The 19,102-nt window shown below is 39.9% G+C and overlaps 1 protein-coding gene across 5 annotated transcripts in view; it reads left to right on the forward strand.

Moving 5' to 3' along the window:
• Window positions 1-15,248, forward strand: part of UBE2E1 (ubiquitin conjugating enzyme E2 E1) — a 46,826-nt gene extending 31,578 nt beyond the window's left edge. For all 5 annotated transcript variants that reach the window (XM_062569325.1, XM_062569322.1, XM_062569324.1 and 2 more), the window contains 3 exons: window positions 6,272-6,404; window positions 13,179-13,326; window positions 14,367-15,248. In XM_062569325.1, coding sequence (XP_062425309.1) covers window positions 6,272-6,404; window positions 13,179-13,326; window positions 14,367-14,464 — 379 coding nt within the window. In that variant the 3' untranslated portion in view covers window positions 14,465-15,248. The remainder of the gene's footprint in view (window positions 1-6,271; window positions 6,405-13,178; window positions 13,327-14,366) is intronic.
• The last annotated feature ends 3,854 nt before the right edge of the window (window positions 15,249-19,102 follow it).

The following is a 19,102-nucleotide window of genomic DNA, read 5'->3' on the forward strand; positions in this document are numbered from 1 at the left end:
TAAGGCATTTACCCTTGTGCAATAATATTGTGACTGCCACTTTTAATTTAAGACAGAAAATACAGTAACTATCAACAAGTTACAATAAAAACAGTATTTACTGCTTTGTACTTTAAAACTATATCCCTGAACATGGATAGGAAAGAGAATTAAGATTTTTTTTATCACAATTTTATAATTGAAAGTGCTATAGCAGTAGAGTATACCATCTTTGCTTACTTATCTCCCCTTTTATTCCTTCTTTCCTATTTTTTAATTACAGCCAGCTTCAAATTTTTCCCTTACCCTCCTTTCTCCATGCCTGTGTTTGAGATCCTAGACATTTCACCCATGGCCAATCCATCATTTTTAGCTAATTTTGACTCAAGGGAGCAGCTTTGCTGTGTATAAAGGCAGTGGGCAAAAATCATAGACTCATAGAATGGTAAGGTTGGAAGGGACCTCTGGAGATCATCTAGTCCAACCATCAGCATAGCCTGTATGGGGATTGAACCTGCGACCTTGGCATTAGCAGCACCACGCTCTGACCAACTGAGGTAAATATCGCTCTGGTTCACATAGCCACGTGATAATTCAATATGTTACCATTAACTTGCTATGGTTGCCTAGGGGAGGTTTTGTTATCATTTTTTTCTCTTTTTCTTTCCTTTTTTTGATTAAAACTGAGAAGCAGGAAAGTTGTATCCCACATTTAGGCTACTTGACTGAAAAGTAGCAATTAAGTGAATGGCTCAGGATATCCTCCTAACTGCTTCTGTTTATCTGGGTCAAATTTCTTTCCAATAACTATGTAATGCTTTAATGCTTATTTTATAAATGAAAAACCTGTTTAAGTTGTGCACAAATGTCTTTGGATTGCATTGTAGGGTGGTTAGCATACAGTGTTACAATATTAGAAATCATCATCATCATCATCATAATACATTTTAGTAGCTAAAGTGTGGGGGGGAGATGACAGTTATTTCTAAAATTACAGCTAAGCATTACTCTGAAGTTTTTGATGTGACATTATGGCCAAAGTATTTTTTTTTAACTTGACTTTGACATTCCCATTTTGAACATAGCTTAATTAAGGGTCTGTAGAGCAAAATTTCTCTGAATAAGGGATTTTGTAAGTGTGTGTGTGTTTTCAGTGGCTAAGCTAAGTAGCTGTCCTGCGTCCTTCCAGGGACCCTGCATCTGCATCTCCCAATGAGCTAAGTTTTCTGAGATGCCTCTAATTCCTGCCCCAAGTTCATCCTCATAACCTAGGTTAGCAATGCCAGCATGAACCTTGGTGGACTACCAGAAAAGGCAGCATTTGTAACATGATGTCAGGAATGTGGTGTATTAGGACTGAAAATCAAGAAGCACCATAACTTTACATGAGGATGTCATCATTCTACCCTAGCATCTACCAGCCAAACTGTTTCTAATGCATTTTATGCTTGCCACCTTAAAAAGAAGAGGACAAAAAATTATGTCCTTCTAACAGTCAGCTAAGTATTTCCTAAAGCTTTCTAGTAAGGTGATGACCTGTGACCTCTAAGACGCAATTCCTTGTTCAGTCACTCACTATTTCTTACCTACAAAACAAAACAAAAAATCAGTGTTGCTATAAGTTTGTAGTTGAATAGCTTTACATTAGAGATCATTTAGGTACTCTGACACCTTGGAATTCCCCTATACTTCTAGTACATTGTTTCTTTTTAAGTTTGAGCTATGTCTCTTGGAAAAGGTAATGTCTGCAGTGTTTTTGAAATTATGTTTATTTTTCTACCAGTGTGCAACTTCAGAACAGCTACTTGCATCAGACTCTTCCTGTTCAGGAAAAAATAGTCTCATAGGGGTATGGAGTAGTTGAAATATGAGTTTGTAGTTTCGTTGCTCGTGGTTTTAATTGAAACACTTGCTAGTTTTTCATTAGCTGCTGTTTACTTCAGCATACCGTGAAATTGTCCTTCTCATCCTGACAGAAGGTACTCTGGCATTTTGAATGACTGCTAAATTAGTTTCCTTTTAAAAGGAATATACACTTCTTTGGTATATTAGGGTATTTGTCTAGTACCTGTAGCATTGACTGGTTTTGATTCACTTATCATAACAGTGCTCTCTTATTTCATGCTTTCTGTATTTCACAGAGGAGGAACTGAAGTTCACTGGGCTATATTTTTACTAGAGAAGAGCTTACGTTATCATGTGGTCAACTCCTAGAAAGAACTAGGTAGTTTCCAAATGTATTAGCAAGCTGGCGCAAACAGTGGGCTCCTTCCTAGTAATTTTTTCCCGGACCTTGCCCTTGAGAATGTCAGCAGTGTTACCTAGGATTTTAGTACGTGAGCAATATGTGGTGAACAACAAAAAAACCTTCCCTCCATGACGTCGATATACTTTGAATCATTTGCCTGAGGATGTCTGGGCAGAGGAGGGCCCTGAGTTTGCGGATGCAAAGTATTGAGTTTGTATTATGTAATGTAGGCCAGCAGCAGAGGTTGTATCTAACCTGCTTACATGTAAAAGACACAGGCTGGCTATTTTTGCACTAGACTATCCTAGCTGTCATTTCAGGCCTTTTTAATACATGGATAGGTTTGTGTGTATGTATTTTCTGCCTGAATATTTAGTCTCTGAGACAAGAGTTTTATGTTTACAATTGCTTTTCTTCTTGAGTATCAGCAAGGCATCTAAGTATGCAGCCTCTTTCGCTAGGCTTTACTCTGCTCCCCAGCCTCTGCTGCAGGCATTTCTAATATAGCTGTTTGTTTTTTAAACTGAGAAGGAACATGGCATCTGCCAGCAAAGGGAGGCAGAGCAAGATGGGCTTTTTCCAAAACTGGTTGGGGCTTGCTTACCCCAGGCAGATCTTTGAGCTGGGTCTCATCTCTGTGTTTACAAACTCTCCCTACCTTGCATTTACTGGCAGTATTCAGACTGTTGCTTCTAATCTTGAGAAGTTAGTTTTTCATTCAAGGACTATCTGTCTTTGCCCTAGCCATTTCCTAAAGGCATTAATGTCATAACATTTGTCCAGAGGACAGGTTAGCAGCAAACTGGGTATGATAAGAAACAGTTGTTACAGTGGGTGCAGTGCATCCTCACTGAATATATTACTGTGTTTAAAGGGAAGAGAGAGGCTCATCTGTACTCTCGTGTTACACTGATACGGTACTTTGGTGGGTTGTGGTGGGGTTTGGGTGTCTTTATGTTGTTTGTTGGTTTTTCATTTTGAGGTCCTCTTTTCACTACTAGTCTTTTCTCATTTCTTTCTTTGGAAGTGAAGAGGTTGTGGGTTATTGAGTTTAATACAGAAAGTTGTATTTCACATACTCTTGTCTTGCAGTGGAAACAATTTCTATGTAATTGGCTAAAATTGTCTTCACAGTGGTCATTTGCCGGGCAGCTTCAAAATGTTGCATTAGCAGACACAGACACTTAATTTGAGCAGTGGTGACACATATCAGGGAAGGTGGCAGCTGTGCCTGTGAGCCCTGTATCTATGTATCAGTGAATTTATTTTTGAAGCAGATAATTGCAAGGATTTTTAAACAAAGAATGTAATCTTTAACCTTTGACAATTTTTATATCTCCACCAAAGTTAATGCTACTGCACTTAAGCTACGTTCCAGTATTGTCACTTTTCTATTAAGTACTAGGTCTTCCTGAGCTGCTTGATACAACCTAATCCTAATTTAAACCCAAGCAATATTACACTTGGAAGGCGACTTGCATCTCCCTCTTTCAGTCTTTCCTTTATAAGAAATCAATGTTAATATATAGAAATTGGAAATCTACCGCTATTTCACTCTGTTAATTGAATTATGAAAAGCTTTAAAGGTAAGCTTAGTACATCACTGTTAAAGCCTACTGATGTTTTACAAAGATGTTGCACTCTTTTAATACAGGGGTCTAGCAGTATATTACTTGCATGCAGTGATAGCTCTAATTGGAAACCTAATAGGGTACAAGGGATTTCTAAGACTATTATAAATAATAATACATTATTTTTTTAAGTCAGTGGGATTTCTTTTATTGACAGTCCTTTGGGTTAAAGCTGGGAATAAAATGCAAAATGTTGAAATATTTCATATTGCTTCAGAGGGCTGTATTCAGTGCTAATCACACACCACATTTCTTGAATATTGAAGTGCTCCCAGTTGGCAGGTCTTGTGATATAAATTCCAACAGTAAATTGGTTCTAACAAATCTCAAGTACCTGTTCCGTTCAGTAGTTCCATCTTTAGGAGAGGGAGGGGAGAAGGATGATCACTGGTAAAACCTGGAGCGATGATGATGTTTCAGTAGGTTGCTAATACATATATAGAGAGGTGATTCCTTGGAGTGATGGCTAAGGGTGCCCAAGAGAGTCCTTTTTGGTAAGTTTTCACAGTTAAGCTGGTGTCTTTCAAGAGCTAGAGCTTCCTCTCGAGATACAGTGCTATTCCAGTCCATTGAACAAATGGTCGCTGGAGAGTAATGAATGTCCAAATATATGGACCCATGTAGGGCAGGGACAAGTCATTAAGGTGGAGCAGGATGCCAGGAATCTTGAGGATGGAAAGACTTTTACTTTAATTGAGTGCAATTCTTGTGAGCAGTGTGAAGTTTTGTGTTTTGTTGAGAGACATCTTCCCCAACAGATGGTGCAATCACTTTGCACAGAACTTTCTCCCTTTACAACCTTCCTACATGCTCTCTCTCCCCTACAAGTGTGTTTTTAGTGGTAGCTTCACTATTACAGAACTAGTTAGCATCAAAATATCGTGAATGTTTTATTTTCTGTGAAATCTGTAACTGAAATTTTAGAGAGATTTGATAACAAAACTAATTGGCTTTCTCTCCCCTGATTCCCCTGCCATCAAGAACACATTCACCAATACTGCAAAGGAAAAAACACGTCTCTGATTACTGTTGTTTTGTTGAGAATTTATATTTTTGTAGTTGTATTTTTATTTGTAACACTATTACTAACACTAGCAGCACTGGCAATTGCTTTGGTTCCCTTCAAGTAATCAAATGCATATTGTCATGTATATATTGAATTTATTGGATTGCCTTCCCTCTCAAGTGTTACTGCTCCATGCTTGTTATAATTTGAGAAGAGCCTTTGTTTATGCCTTGCCTCACACCACCCTGGTTAAAAGAAAGGGGAGGGAAGAGGAAAGGCTGTCTTCCTTTGCATTAGGGGTGTTAAAATCCAGCCCCTTGCAGAACAAGGGGAGAAGAGATTTCTGAAGTCAAAGCATGCATGACAGGAAAAGCTGTGTCAGCAACTCCCTTTATGCAAAGGGAGTTTCCAGCTCTAGGATCTTGCTGATATAATACTACTATAGCAGCACAGAAAGAAAGAGGTAGCAATGAAATCCTAAACCATTAATGGCATTATAGGTTGAGCTGCACTTAGAAATACTGAGAGACATACAGCACACTACAGAATGCAAGCGTCTGAGGATCTCAATAAAACTTAATTTTCAAAAAGCATCCATTTTTGTTCTGCGATATCTTTAATGTGCATTGTTCTTTGAGAGATGCTGGTAGGTTAGGGGGGGATCTAGAATTAGACAAAGCTGATTTGAGAAAGCCCAGTTTTAGTTTGAGATGATGAGTTTAATTCTCCCTACAAAATGTAGTTCTGCAATGCAGACAGTATCAATGAGATCAGTCCATATGGCTTTACTTTAGAAATCATTGTAGCAAAATGATATGAGTGAGGAAAATCCTGGCATTTAAGAGTATCATCATACACTTGGGTTCACTTAATTATACAAAGTGAGCCATGGTTTAGCAATAATGTAGTAATATACTTTTAATCCTGTGTGCTCTATTTTAGGATGAATAAAATCAGTATCAGTCCCTAATTTATTTAATATGGTCTTTGATGTGGTGTAGTTGCAGTAAGGCTGAGCTAGAACAGCCATTTCTGAAATACACTAAGAACTTTTTCTTTGAAACTTGTATGTTTTCTGTTTAGTTGAGAATTTTGTGTTGTGGTTTGTTTAGGAGAAGTTCTGGGCAATGCTTCTTTTATAAATGTCAGATGAGAAAAACTGAAAAAAAACCAGCCATTCCTAGTTTGTCAGCAGACCTTTGCTAAGCAGTCTGGAACACTGAGTCCAGATAAGACTCTGGGGATTTTTGGAAGCATTTAGTCTACTTTGTGTCATAGTCTACTCCAGGTTGTTACATGAAGTGTAATACTGAAAACATTCTGCTGCATCAGACTCTGAGAATATATGAGGTCATATTTATTCAAATTGTGGTAATATTCCTAAACTATTTGATTTTTATCTCTTAGTGCTGGCCCCAAAGGTGATAACATCTATGAATGGAGATCAACCATTCTAGGACCTCCAGGCTCAGTCTATGAGGGAGGTGTTTTCTTCCTTGACATCACATTTACACCAGAATATCCTTTCAAGCCTCCAAAGGTAAGAAGAGAACTGTAGTTGATATGTTATGAATGCTCAACAAACCATTTAGTAACAAGCAGTGTTAATGGGATGCAGCCCATTTGAAAGACAGTCTACTTTAAGAACAAGTTTAAACTCATTTCAGACACTACATTGGTTTCTCTTAGCTAATGTTAATTGCTTTTCCAGTCCATTTGATCACTATTTCAGAGCTTTTTTCCCCCTTATTTTGGTATAAGAGAGCCTATACAATTAGTACAGGCATCGGAACAGGACTGAGAAACTGTAAAGTAAATAAACTTGGGAAAAAGAGGAGAGGAAGCAAGTATTTGTTTCTCTAATCACTCAGTTACCACAAATGTAGTATTTTTGTATGTTTTGGCCACTGAAGTGAAATTTAAGTTTTTTGTTGTGTTGTTCACTACTTGTGCAGTAGCAATCTTTTTCTGTAGTTGTGTGATATTTTTGAAACTCTTATATTCCATTGTTGTTGTGTTCTAATGGTACAAGGCAAATAACCAGGGCAAGTGAATGTTATCTTGTGGTTCACATACTTGGCCAGAGGAAGAGTGTTCGTTAACAAGAAGAGGTGGTTGTATATACACTTCATGTTTGCCTTGTACCTGAAAGCATTTATGTGTGTATTTAACTTTCTACTCAAAAGTAGTCACACTGAGATAAGCACCAATGACTGCAGCGTCTTCAAAGACATTGGTCTAGTCTGGAGTAGAAAAGACTTCCTGCCACAGTTCAGGCCAATAGTCCATTTTAGAGGAGATGTTGCTAACTGGTCATACCAGCCGAATTAATACAAATTTCTCCAATGAAGTAAACTGTTGAATTGTTTTTGTCAGTGTAACTACAGATTTTTTGGTAGCATCAGGACATTAAATTCCACACCTAAGTTTAGGGCTTTGATTCACAAGCAGCATGGTCTGCCTTGGGACATCTGTAGCGATTTCCTGATGACACCTGTCCGTCCTTCTTTGGGAGGTCGTCTGGCTGTATGGATGGTTCTGCTTCTGTGCCTTAGGTTAGAATTCTATTATTTTGTTTATAATTAGCTTGCATAAAAAGGATTGGATAACTGTTTCACAGATAGCTATTCCACACTTTTACTTCCCATGCTGTAGGCTGGAAGCACTTACAGTCTCACATTTGTCCAACCTGATACCTCAACAGACCTTATTGTAACTACCAAAGTATTGAGATGGCCCTGTATGCTGAGTTCTCTGAGTTCACAGAACCAAAAATACAGCTTTGTCAGTGCAGCACAGCTCTGTTTTCTGTTCTGGGTTCTGACTGGGATTTCGTTCCCTTATCTTTGGATCTAAACTTTCACCTGGGCTAAAAGACATGTTACCTTTTTTTTTTTCTATTAAAAAAAAAAGTACCACATATCCACATATTAAGGCCTCAAAAATCTAGTTTAGTGGAGATTCACTGTATTGTGGCAGAATTGCATTTAAATGGAGACTTTCATCTAGCAGCGTCAGAGCTAGTTTACAAACCAGATTTACATACGTGAATAGTATATGTACAGCTTCAGTCCCATGGAGATGGGACACAAGAGAAAGCATACCAGTGATCTAACAACATCCACCTGTGCTACTTGTGTACTTTGGGTTCTAAATGAAGAACCTTTTCCTTGCTGAGAACCAAAGACTCTGTTCAAGTGACTCCTGTGTTAACACCTTTGCTGGTGTTAATCAATGATAGTGTGGAAAATATAATTATCATATTAACGTAATGTTTGCTCCTACTTTCTTCCCACCAATTTGTTGATTTCAAATTGCCCAGCTGCTTGCACTGACTGGTAAATACTATTTGTGGGTCATTTGGAAGTGGTAGGACTAATATTATTGCCATAGCTTTCCTATATTTTAAGGCAGGAAGTGAAGAAACAACTAGTTCAAACAATGCCAGTGTATCATATTGACGATAAACGTTAGTAGAGTAGCAGAATGGTTGAAGGCAATTTCAAAAGCCTTGACCTCTGAAAAGAATAAGCTGACTAGAGTGAAAGGACTAGTTTCTCTTGAATCTTCCTCAGTAAACCTTCAAAGAGAGGTGGAAGAAAACCTCTATTGCCCCTTTGAGTCCTCTGTAATTATTAGGAGGACAGTCCTACAGTGGGCTGCCCATGGCAAAGTGCCTATAGCAGAACGTGTTTCATAACTTGAAAATGAAATGTCATTAAAGGACATGCCTTCTTAAAAGCAAAGAAAAAAAAAGAGGAGGGGGGAAGAGAAAGAGAGGAAACTGGACATCCTGGCAGGCTGCCAAGTTTTTTAGGCGGATGAGTGAGACAAGGTGCTGTAGCAACCACATACTGACAAATGTGGTTGACAAGCATCCTATAAAAAAAAAGTGTGGTGATGATTCACAAGTCCAGGCTTTGAGAACTGGTGCTAGCTCCAACTGAGAGTTTAATACAATATATTAGAGGATATTTTGGGGCAACCTTTTGGGGGAAGATGTTGCCATAGGAGAGTTGGAGAGCCTGTGCTGCAAGTGATATTAACTGATTCCTAGAAGGATAGAAAGAGGGACAGCTGCCATCTGCAATGTTTTCCTCACATTATTTTTCTTGTACAGAAAGTTTGGTTGCTGTTCCATTGATGCCTCAATTTTTCTGTCTGCAAATAGGAAGAGTAATTTGTCAACCTGCACTGCTGTACTTGAGTCTGGAGAAGTGAGAAGTGTTAAAATTTGACATTGAAATGCACTAGACAATACAAGGGACTTCAGTGGGAGAAATCTGAAACAGAGCTAGATACTCCTTGTCTTTGTCCTAAGAATATATAATGGAGCTCTTTTGCATTCATTGAGCACTTCATACAGCACTTTGAAGATGTTAGTGATGATCTGTTCTCTGTTTTTGTTTTTTCATTTTATGTGGTATTCTGGTTTTGCCTTTATGTTTCAGATAGCGATTGAGGCAGACATATGCTGGGTGGGCCTGTATTCAGGAGTATCCAATAAACAAGTATGATGAGAATTTAAGAGTTAGTGTTTGGCCTTCAAGATGACTGCTATTGTTTTGTACTATTGCACTGAATGTTTTCCCAAGTGTTGCATTATAGTTTGGTTAGATTTCATTTACTGAGGTGGAAACAGTAGCTTGGGCTGACCTGATGTGTGCTTTTATCATTCTTATTAATAACTTCTTTTCCCCCACTCCCATTTTGCTGGTTGTCTGTCTTCAGGGTAAAGTTGAGATTAGCTTCTTCATGTCTTTTCAAAAGCTGTGCTTAACTTCATGTAGTTAGTGCGTTAAGGTAATCTCAGGTGAGACATTCCGAAAGGATTGTTCAGTTCCACTATACTTTTCTGCTATTCCACACAGTAGTCTCTTGACCCGGAATACATTGTATTACCTTCTAAGTATCTCAGTTTCTCCTGGTTTTGGTCTGAATCTGCTAGTTTTATGTGACTTTTTTTCCTATAATGTATAATGAGCATTTACCATAAACATTGTTTGTTTGTTTGTAAGTGGGCCTGTAATTCCTCCCCCTTTCCCAGTTTCATTTGGGTTCTCTGTGCCGCTGGCTTTTGTACCATCAGCAAAAATTGTAAATGGCAAACAGCTGGACTAAATGTGTCTAACACCATCCCATTTCTGTCTTGCTGCTTAAGTGAAAACAAATTCAGGTCTTTCCCACGGTGCTTTCGGTAGGTAGAACTCCTCTAACTGGAGAAAAACACTTTTGGTGCCATGGTAGAATGCTTAAGGTTTCATCAGGCTGTTCTGCACATACGTGGGTTTTATTTTTTTCTCTTTCTTCTCCTTCTCTAAGTAATAAAAAAGGAAGTCTGATTCTCAGAGGCAAATACGATTTGTGCCTTGTAACAAGTTTTTAGTCCACTGGACTGAAAGGCTGTCTAAAGAGATTGCTTTCTCAGATATCAGGTATTTAACTGTTGTGCTCAAATTAGAACTCTTGTCTTGTCTGATAATTTGGTACTTATTGTATCTACTTGGAAATACTCTATGCTTCCCCTTCTGGAAGTGTTTAATCTGTTAAAATTATTACCTCACCTACATTTAGAAGCCTTCTTGGAAAGAGACCAAAGCTGTACATCGAATAGAAAAATACTGAGCAAGCAGTGGGCTGGATTGAGGGCTGCTTGAGAGCCAGTGGCAAAGCTGTTGCCAGCAAATTGTAAATGCCACAAACTTCTCTTTTGTCTTACAGTAAACAGGATGGGTTAGGGCAGGTATCGTGGAGTCAGGTCAGCCCCTCTGTTCAGGCTGATGTATGTGAGTCCCACATGACCTTAGAGAGCCCTGCTGCACTTCCCATTGCTGCTCATCCCATTGAGGATTACATGGTCTGGGAAACAAACATCCTCCTGGTTTGGTACCTGCTCTACCTATGAGTTTCTTATGTAGATAGAAGCAGGGTTCTTGTTTCAGGAGTTGTAGCTTGTTTGGAGGGGGGGGGACATGACACATCTCTGGTCTCTCACAGACATTATGCTGTTCCCACGCATAATGTGCAAAAATGCAGGGATTTTTTGCCTTTTTTCATTTTAAGCTAAAATCCAAACAACTTAAAAGGAACAAAGTAGAAAGTCTCTCTAAGTGTGTAGTGTGGGTGTCTCCTATGTGACAAGTAACTGCAGTTGTGAGACCAAAAATAGCTGGTGTGCTCTGTACATCAGGAGCATTCTTGGAAACTTAGAGATGCAGTACATGGAAAACAAGAGGCGCTACAGTTTTGTAGCTATGTAACCCCACCCCGTGTCTGCTCCCAGAGCCTGGAAGAGGGAGGGTCACAACCAGCGTTTTTGCATCAGAAAGACAAGGAAAAAAAAGAGGGTTGACTGGCAAGTTTTGTGTGTGGGCTGGTCTAATCTCAAGGGAAAACACTAGTGTGTTCTTCTTGTCATACCACCCGCTTACCAAATGTGTTTCGCAAATACCCCTGTGACCTATAAACAGACAATAAAATTTGTGGGTGTGGATAGCTGACAAATTCTGAGGATTTAGGGCATGAACCCTGCAACCTTTATTCATGCAGATTATCCTAATTCATGCAAGTTCCACCAAATTTGTTGTCACTGTTCATCAAGTGAGTCAGGATAAGGCCTTTCTACAGGTCACATTCTTCTGAAAACAGTATTGTCATGCTTTTGTTTCCCTTTTGGATAACTTATGTGGCAAGTTGCCCAGTTCATTCACATCTCTCAAATTTTAAAATAATAAAATCCAACTGACTTTTCTGAATGCTAAGCACTTAGAAGTGACAAGAGCTGCAATTCTAAAGAGCCCTGATGTACTTGAAGAGTTTTTTAAAGTGATTTGGAGCCCAAAATGTTAGTGGATGATATTAAAAGCATCAGACTTCTTTGCTGCTGTGAGCAAAAAGACATAAAATAATAAAAAAGCTGGATTTCACAGTGACTGTAAGCACCCAAACTTGGAAACCTGGCCATAGTTCTGCAGTGAGATTGTAAATGTGTTGTCATTTATGACTCTTTGCTTAGACATGCTGAGACAATACTGATTAATTCTGAGGCCTTTGATAAGTCACTCAAGCTCTAAATTTCAGTTTCCTTTCCTTTAAAAGCGAAAACTGTAATGTGACCTTTAGTAGTATAAGCAGGGTGGCTGTTTATTAGCACAGCTGAGGTGTATTCAGAGAGGCTGGAACAGTATTGTCAGCTACAGGCTTGTGAGATTTTAATTTATTTTTAGCTCAAATTAATGCTCTTTTTATTTGTCTCTGGCTTCAAGGTTGTACTTGAGTCATATCTTTATATTTTACCCTGGAATTATCAGCTAGAAACTTCTTTTTAATACAAGCTGAAATTCTCAGGTAATTACTTTTGTGCAGGATCTGGGGCCCTCAGACTTCCTGCAAACACATAACTTAGAGTAAAACCCCAAAATCTGACAATTTTGGAAGAGAAAGGCATTGAAAGTATTTATCTGCTTTCTGTTACTATAAATACAATTAACTTTAGCATATTAATTGCAACCAGAAACTTTTATCTGGTGGCCTTGGTAAAGTTAATGTGGCTGCTGCCTTGCCATTGCTAGTGTATGGGTATGTACCAAACCTTGTCATCAACGCCAGGCATATGACCAAAGTTTAAAAGGCTATGGAGCTTTTTTGGTAGAATTGCTTCAAGTCCAGACAGGAGGAGAAAAGGACATTCCCCCCTCAGACACCGATCTGACATCCTTTGGCTAGTTCTGAGGGATTTTAAGGGAGCGGAGGCAGCCCTTGGAGCAGGTACCCAGGAGGCAGGGAAGCGCGAAGGAAAGACGACCCGCGATGTGATGTGCGGGGCTGAAATGGAGGCAGCTGGGCAGCAAAAGTTAAACCACAATTATCCGTGGGGCGGGGGGGTGGCAGCAGGGGGAGTGTTAGCAGAGCGCAGGCCTGACTCCCGAGCCAGCTGCTCCGTGGGTGTCGCCTTCCCCGAGGGTCTCGGGCCGCGCCGGTGGCCGTTGGGCTCGCGCCGGAGCGGGGCGGGCGCGCGAGGGGGAGGGGCGCCGCTGCCGTCTCGCCAACGGCCGCCAGAGGGCGGCAGCGCCGCGGGGAGCCCGCCCGGCCCCGCCTCGGCCCGGCTCCCTAAGGTCGCTCTCGGCCCGAGCCCAGCGCCTGCCTGCCGCCTCCTGCTCCTGCGGCTGTTTGTGTGTGTGTGGGGGGGGTTCTTCTTAAAATGAGATTAAAAAAATATATATTTTCACTGTCAGATCAGCGTTGTAACTGATGTCGTTTATCACCATGCCACGCGTAATATGTTAGCCCACCGTCTAACAGCTGTTTTTTGCAGGTAACGTTTCGGACAAGAATCTATCACTGTAATATTAACAGCCAAGGCGTCATCTGCCTGGACATTTTAAAAGACAACTGGAGTCCAGCATTAACCATTTCTAAAGTTCTCCTCTCCATCTGCTCCCTTCTCACAGACTGCAACCCAGGTAAGTCCCTGTGCTGTGACAGAGCCCACCTGTAAGGTTATACCCCGCCTGGCATTTCAGTAACTTGACCCTCGGCTCATCCTGTTGGCTGCAGCCAGCATAGCTCTGGCCTCTAGCAGGCGCCTTTCTGTCCCCAGGGCACCTCACGGGGGACTAGAGGTGGAGGGTTGGCTGCATCCCACCTGCGCCCTCTTCACCTCTCCTCTGGCAGAGCTGCAAGGGAAGTGGCAGTGCCCCTCCTGCAAACTAAAAATCCAAAATCAGAGTTGGTTTGGAAGGGAAGGGAGAGGGGTTAAACACTCCTCACTGGTCTGTGCCAGGCACAGGTGCAAAACTGTAGTAATTTGGTAGCGGATAGAGCTATGAAAGCCACACACACAGATCTGAAAATGAGTGGATTAGCTATTTACATTCTACCATGTACTTAAATACAGTTACCAACTGTGCCAAAAGTAGTCATCACTACTCCCTCCTTACCCTACCCATTACCTATACTAGTTAAGAGGAACGTGTCGTTTTTTAACAAAGTCAATTTGAAGGTGTTATATCTTTGTGTATGAAAAATGAAGTGTCAGACAATTCATGCAATTTTTGTGCTTAAAAATAAAAATTTAGAAAAATAAAACCTTTCCTTGTGATCTCATCATTCCTAGAAGCCAGATTTATTTTGATACAAGTATACTTAGCAATAAGTATGTCCTGGGCAGTCTTAGAAAAGGTAAAATAAACCTGAAACACATGAGTTGGTGAAAGCCTTCAGTAATGCAAAATACAACTATTGATTTGCTGTCTTTTAAAATTCTTAAAACTTTAATTGGTATTTGCTTCCTTATTAAGTAATAGATTAATATGATGCTCTGTACTGCTCTGGCTACACAAACTGATGAAGACACGGCAATCTAAATGTACTGAACTGGTATTCTGTAGTGTATCTTACCTATATGATTCCTTTGTGAGTGTTAAACTCATACTTCAACTGTATTTTTTTAGGTTTTTATTCACTGCCTTGCCTGAAATAAGTAATATATTTTTCTTTTCAGCTGACCCCCTGGTTGGAAGTATTGCCACTCAGTATATGACTAACAGAGCAGAGCATGACAGAATGGCCAGACAATGGACCAAAAGATATGCTACATAAATTGGAGTTTTGTCAAACTCTTGCATTATTCGTCTGTGATGGAAAGAGCTGCTTATGATTTTGAAGGGGTGGGAGGAGGGAGGGTGCTGGTAAAGAGTAGGGTATTTCTATAACAGATTTTATTCAGTCTTTTATTTCCTAAGATTTTGTTGTTGTAACTTAAGGTATCTTGCTACAGTAGACAGCTAGAATTGGGAATAGCATATTTTAAGACTGTAATTAGTTCAGCAATATTAGCTCACATATAGTACCGAGAAGAATGTAAACTTCTTAGACTTTTATGGTTTTCAGTTTGCTTGCAATATGTAAAAGACTAAAACAGCTTAATTTTGTACAGGTACATATGTTGACATTTATGTAAAAGTCCATTTAAGACTCTACACACTGTTTTTGCTTTTTTGTTTTGTTTTTGGTTTGGGGGTTTGATTTTGTTTGGGGTTGGGTTTTTTTGTAAAAAGATGCTGGGATTGTTTTCCCCTATGGAGGGCACATTGGTATTTAACAAATCCTTTTTAAAGACTGTCATCTCATGATCTGTGATATGGAGAAGTGGGTATATGGCCTCATATATGAAATGAGAAGTAGTTAATGTATTATTTTATAAGCCAATCTATCTTTGTGAAAAGAATAAAGGTTTTAATCAGGACTTACGGCAACCTGTAGTGAAATACCTTAAGCTGTTTAACTGTAAGGCGTGGAATAGGAGTCACTCAGTGGATTGGTTGTATGTTGTGGGCTACTTAAGTCTGCATTTGTTACTGTGCTAATAAAAAGATGTTTAAAAAAAAAAGAAAAAAAGACCTCTGCTTAGTGCCCTGCTTTGTCATTTTGCCAGAACAGTGTCTACCAGTACACTTCAAGGATTATAATATGGGTAAGCATGAAGACAAGGGAGCTGTGCAGGTGAGTGCGCTGACTGCTTCTATTTTGGGAAGATGTTTCTAGACAAGCGTACAATGGATAGCAATGTAATAATTTTTCAGTTGCTTATTGTGTAGGTGTTGAGCAAGCCCGCGTGGCCCATGAAGAGGCTGCCTGCTGCAGAGTCCTTGCAACTTTTTAAGTTACTTTTCACAAGATAGGCTTTTCAGGAATGGTATTTTATTTGTAAGCATGGATGGAAAAGCATAAGAGATCTGAAAGGGCAACTGTCAAGAGGAAGATGAGACTGGTTTTCTGATGGAGTCCCCTATTCCCATTTGAAAGAGGAGAAAGAAGTCCTGGGCAGCTAGCAGAAGACATCTTAAAGGAGAGTAAGGCAGGCTGAATCTACAGCTACAAAGATTATCTCCTAGAGATACACTGTTTGCACTGAAGTATGTAGCAACAGCAGGTAGTTGTGAATATGGTATTTTTGACCACTCCCTTGAAGTAATAGCAGGAAATAAAGACTCATTTTCATATGGCAAGTACTTCATGTTCCAACACATTTCTGAGTGCTTGTTCTCTGAGGTTTATTTCAGTACTTAAAAATATGTATTTAATTGATTTACATACTTTTCTACCTATCTATATGTCGATCAGATCTAATTTGGTTCAAACAACTTGCTAATTACAGGTGCCCTTCCTTTGCTAGGTGGTAGTATGCTAGCCTTGTTTGCTAAAATGCCTTTTTTGACACAAAGTATGTTTTGGTGTATGAGCTCCCTCAGCTGTCTGGCTCAGCCAGAATTCATAATTTTCTTAAGAAAATTAATGGTATATAGCTACAGCACACAAGGAGCATCCCTAGTAAGGGACTGTCTCTTAAATTCATTTCTCTCTCCCCTTTACTGTGTGAGGATGTAAATAGCTTAATCTCAGTAGGCTTTTGTCTGCTTCTTGCTTTGTATTACCAGTATAAGCCAAATTAACTTGTACCTGGCAGGGGGAAGGGAGCTGGTTCAGGTGTCTGTCTGAGCAACCTGTTTTCAGCAGGGCAGAAGTGTAAGAGGAACAGAGAAAACCTTTACTAGTTTTTTTTTTTTCTTTTTTTTTTCTTTTTAATAATCTTCCTTCTCCATTATCTGTAAAAGAACTGTCTATCTGCATAATATGTAAGTAATCTCAGTGACCTAGGATAGGTTTTGAGTCAGTGAAACAATACAGAGGGGAAGGAAGAAAGAAAAAAAAAAAAAAAACTTGTCTAGCCCTTCAGCCACTAAATTGTACAGTTGTACTTCACTTATTAACCCTACGTAAAACTGTCTCAGGTTTGCAGAGAAAAAAACTAGCATTTCCATCACCTGCCTTTGAAATGCTGTAGTATTTGGAAAAGACAATTGATTTGAGTGTTTAAAAAGAAGCTGAATAATGTGAATGCCCAGAAGGATCCTAGAAACAAGTTCGACCCAAAAGAATACCATGTATTTGACTTTACATAATCCGTTTGGAAAAGTGGTCTTAGTCACCCTAGAAGTTCCCCTTTTCTCTGCCTTTCTTAGATCGTTGTCAAGTCCTGAGTGTCTGTGGACCAGCTGATGTCACATGAGATGGCTTCCTCTGATTACAGCAGCAAAGCGTGCAGAGGTCAGTCTCAGCAGGATAATTGGCACTTAGCCGGTAGGGCGCAGACTTGGACAGGAACCAGTCATCTCCATACCTTCCATCCCTATGGTGTTTTAAGTGGAAGTTCACTGATAGTCTTGACTGGTTTCACTTGTCAGCCTGCACTCCTGTGGCTTGAGGGTCAGCCTCAGCCACAGTGTGCAGTTAGCAGAGCCTTTTGGTTGTTTTAACTGATCCAAAGCTTAATCAAGTGACTTCTTGAAGAAGGGTTCTGCCAAACTGAAGAAGAGGGAACATCACTGGTTTCTTGGTGAGAGGTTGTGGCAAGGAGGTGGTGAACCTCAGAGGCTAGTCTGAAGTCACCCCTACTTCCCTGACATGCAGACCAACAGAGTCTTCTGGGTGGGGAGAAAGCTCTGAACAAATGTACGTATGTTCAGTAGGAAATGAGTGAGGAGGGAGTGTTGTTCTACAGCGAAGTTGCGGACAATGACTGTTACTAGCCAGATTGGGGGAGGTCGTGCTGCAGTGCTTACTCAGCTGTAGTGTTGCAATGGAAACAATAGCATGTTTCTTGCACAGCATTATAGGAGCTTGCTCATTCGTAATTGCTCTCTTATCTTACTCCTTGGCCACAGCAATCCAAACTATATTGAGCAAAGCACATAAACAGTTTCATCTACCTCCATTATAAAGGTAGGAATACTTGCTTAATTCTTAGTGAATTGTACTGTTGCTGTGACATTAGTAATGCTGACAGGGTTTGTCAGTATTCAGGAAGAGCAATGGTATAAGCACACATCTTAATTGTGCTCATTAAACACACTATTTAGCAGTTATGATATGACAGTGCAAATACTGTTTGTGGTTTTGCTGACTCACAAATTCTCAATATTTTTTCAAAACAAGACTAATTCAGTGGAAAATTATGGAACTGAGTACTTCAGTTCACTACCTCTACCCCATTCATATCTTCAAAAACAAAGAGAAGTGAGCATCGATTTGTTAGGGTGCAAAAGCTGGCCTTTCTCCCTCTCAGAACAGTCACTATTTGGACTCATTCTGCCCTTCTATATTCGATTTGGTTTTGTACACTGATAGCTTGACCTAGGACAGCAAATTCCTGCAGGACAAATTTACCCACGTGGAGAGTCAAGTGCAGTATAGTGTGCTCATGCTGCTGGACAATGTGCTGCTTATTAAGGCCAAGAGATTTGTACAAGTATTTCTGGGCATTTGCTACGGAGATGTTTGCAGAAGACAGCCTCCTACGCTCCCTAGTCCCCTCTCACACAGCAGTACAGTGCTTTGTACCAGTTGTTATCAGGCCTCTAGTTTTGTACAGATTGTGGATTACTGCAGCTTCACTGTACAGCTGGGTAAGAGTGTTATGTAATGCACTCAGCGCTCTGGTGCAGTACCTCCTGCTTACAAAGTTGTTCCATATAAATTCTCAGTAAAATTATCACCTATGTGAATGTGACTGATTTGTACTGGACATGCTGGAGCAAAACCACATACAGCTATGTTGTCTTTCAGGTTGCAGTAAAATTAATAAGTGTTCTGAGAGCTTTTCTGGTTTATACAAATAAATTCTGAAATTGAAAGCTCTATTTGCCAGACTTTGCTGACAATCTTCACTTTAAGGTAGATTTGTTTTGTGGTCTCCCACAATGTGTTTTTTTTTTTTTTTTTTTTTTTGTTTTTTTTTTTTTTTTTTTTTGGTTTTATTGTACCATTCCGCCCCCACCCAACACTAGCAGAGGCTAAATCTGCTGGTAGTTTTACCTCTTACTCCATCCCTGCTCCTACAACAACACACTGACCCCAGCCTCCCATAGCTCCAAAAACCACTGTGCCCAGGGGTGTCCCTCTTTAAGGTCAAGGTACAAGAACTGCTGCCATTTCAAACATATGCTGTCCCAGTTTTAATGCTTTATTGGAGCCAGCACTACTTGTGACTAGAGGCTATAGATCTGCAGGCTTGCTGGGGGATTGCTTAGTCATCAGCCTGTTGATTTGTTCCTCAACATGGCTGTACCTGGAAAAGTCTAGCCCCTGCTAAATAAATGACTGCCTGCATCTCTTCCACTTCCCTTTTTAACTACTGTTGCAAGGTAACTGCTATCATGACATGCTTTTAAGACTTTG

The sequence above is a fragment of the Rhea pennata genome, chromosome 2 (genome assembly GCF_028389875.1).
Source record: "Rhea pennata isolate bPtePen1 chromosome 2, bPtePen1.pri, whole genome shotgun sequence".
Taxonomy (NCBI): domain Eukaryota; kingdom Metazoa; phylum Chordata; class Aves; order Rheiformes; family Rheidae; genus Rhea; species Rhea pennata.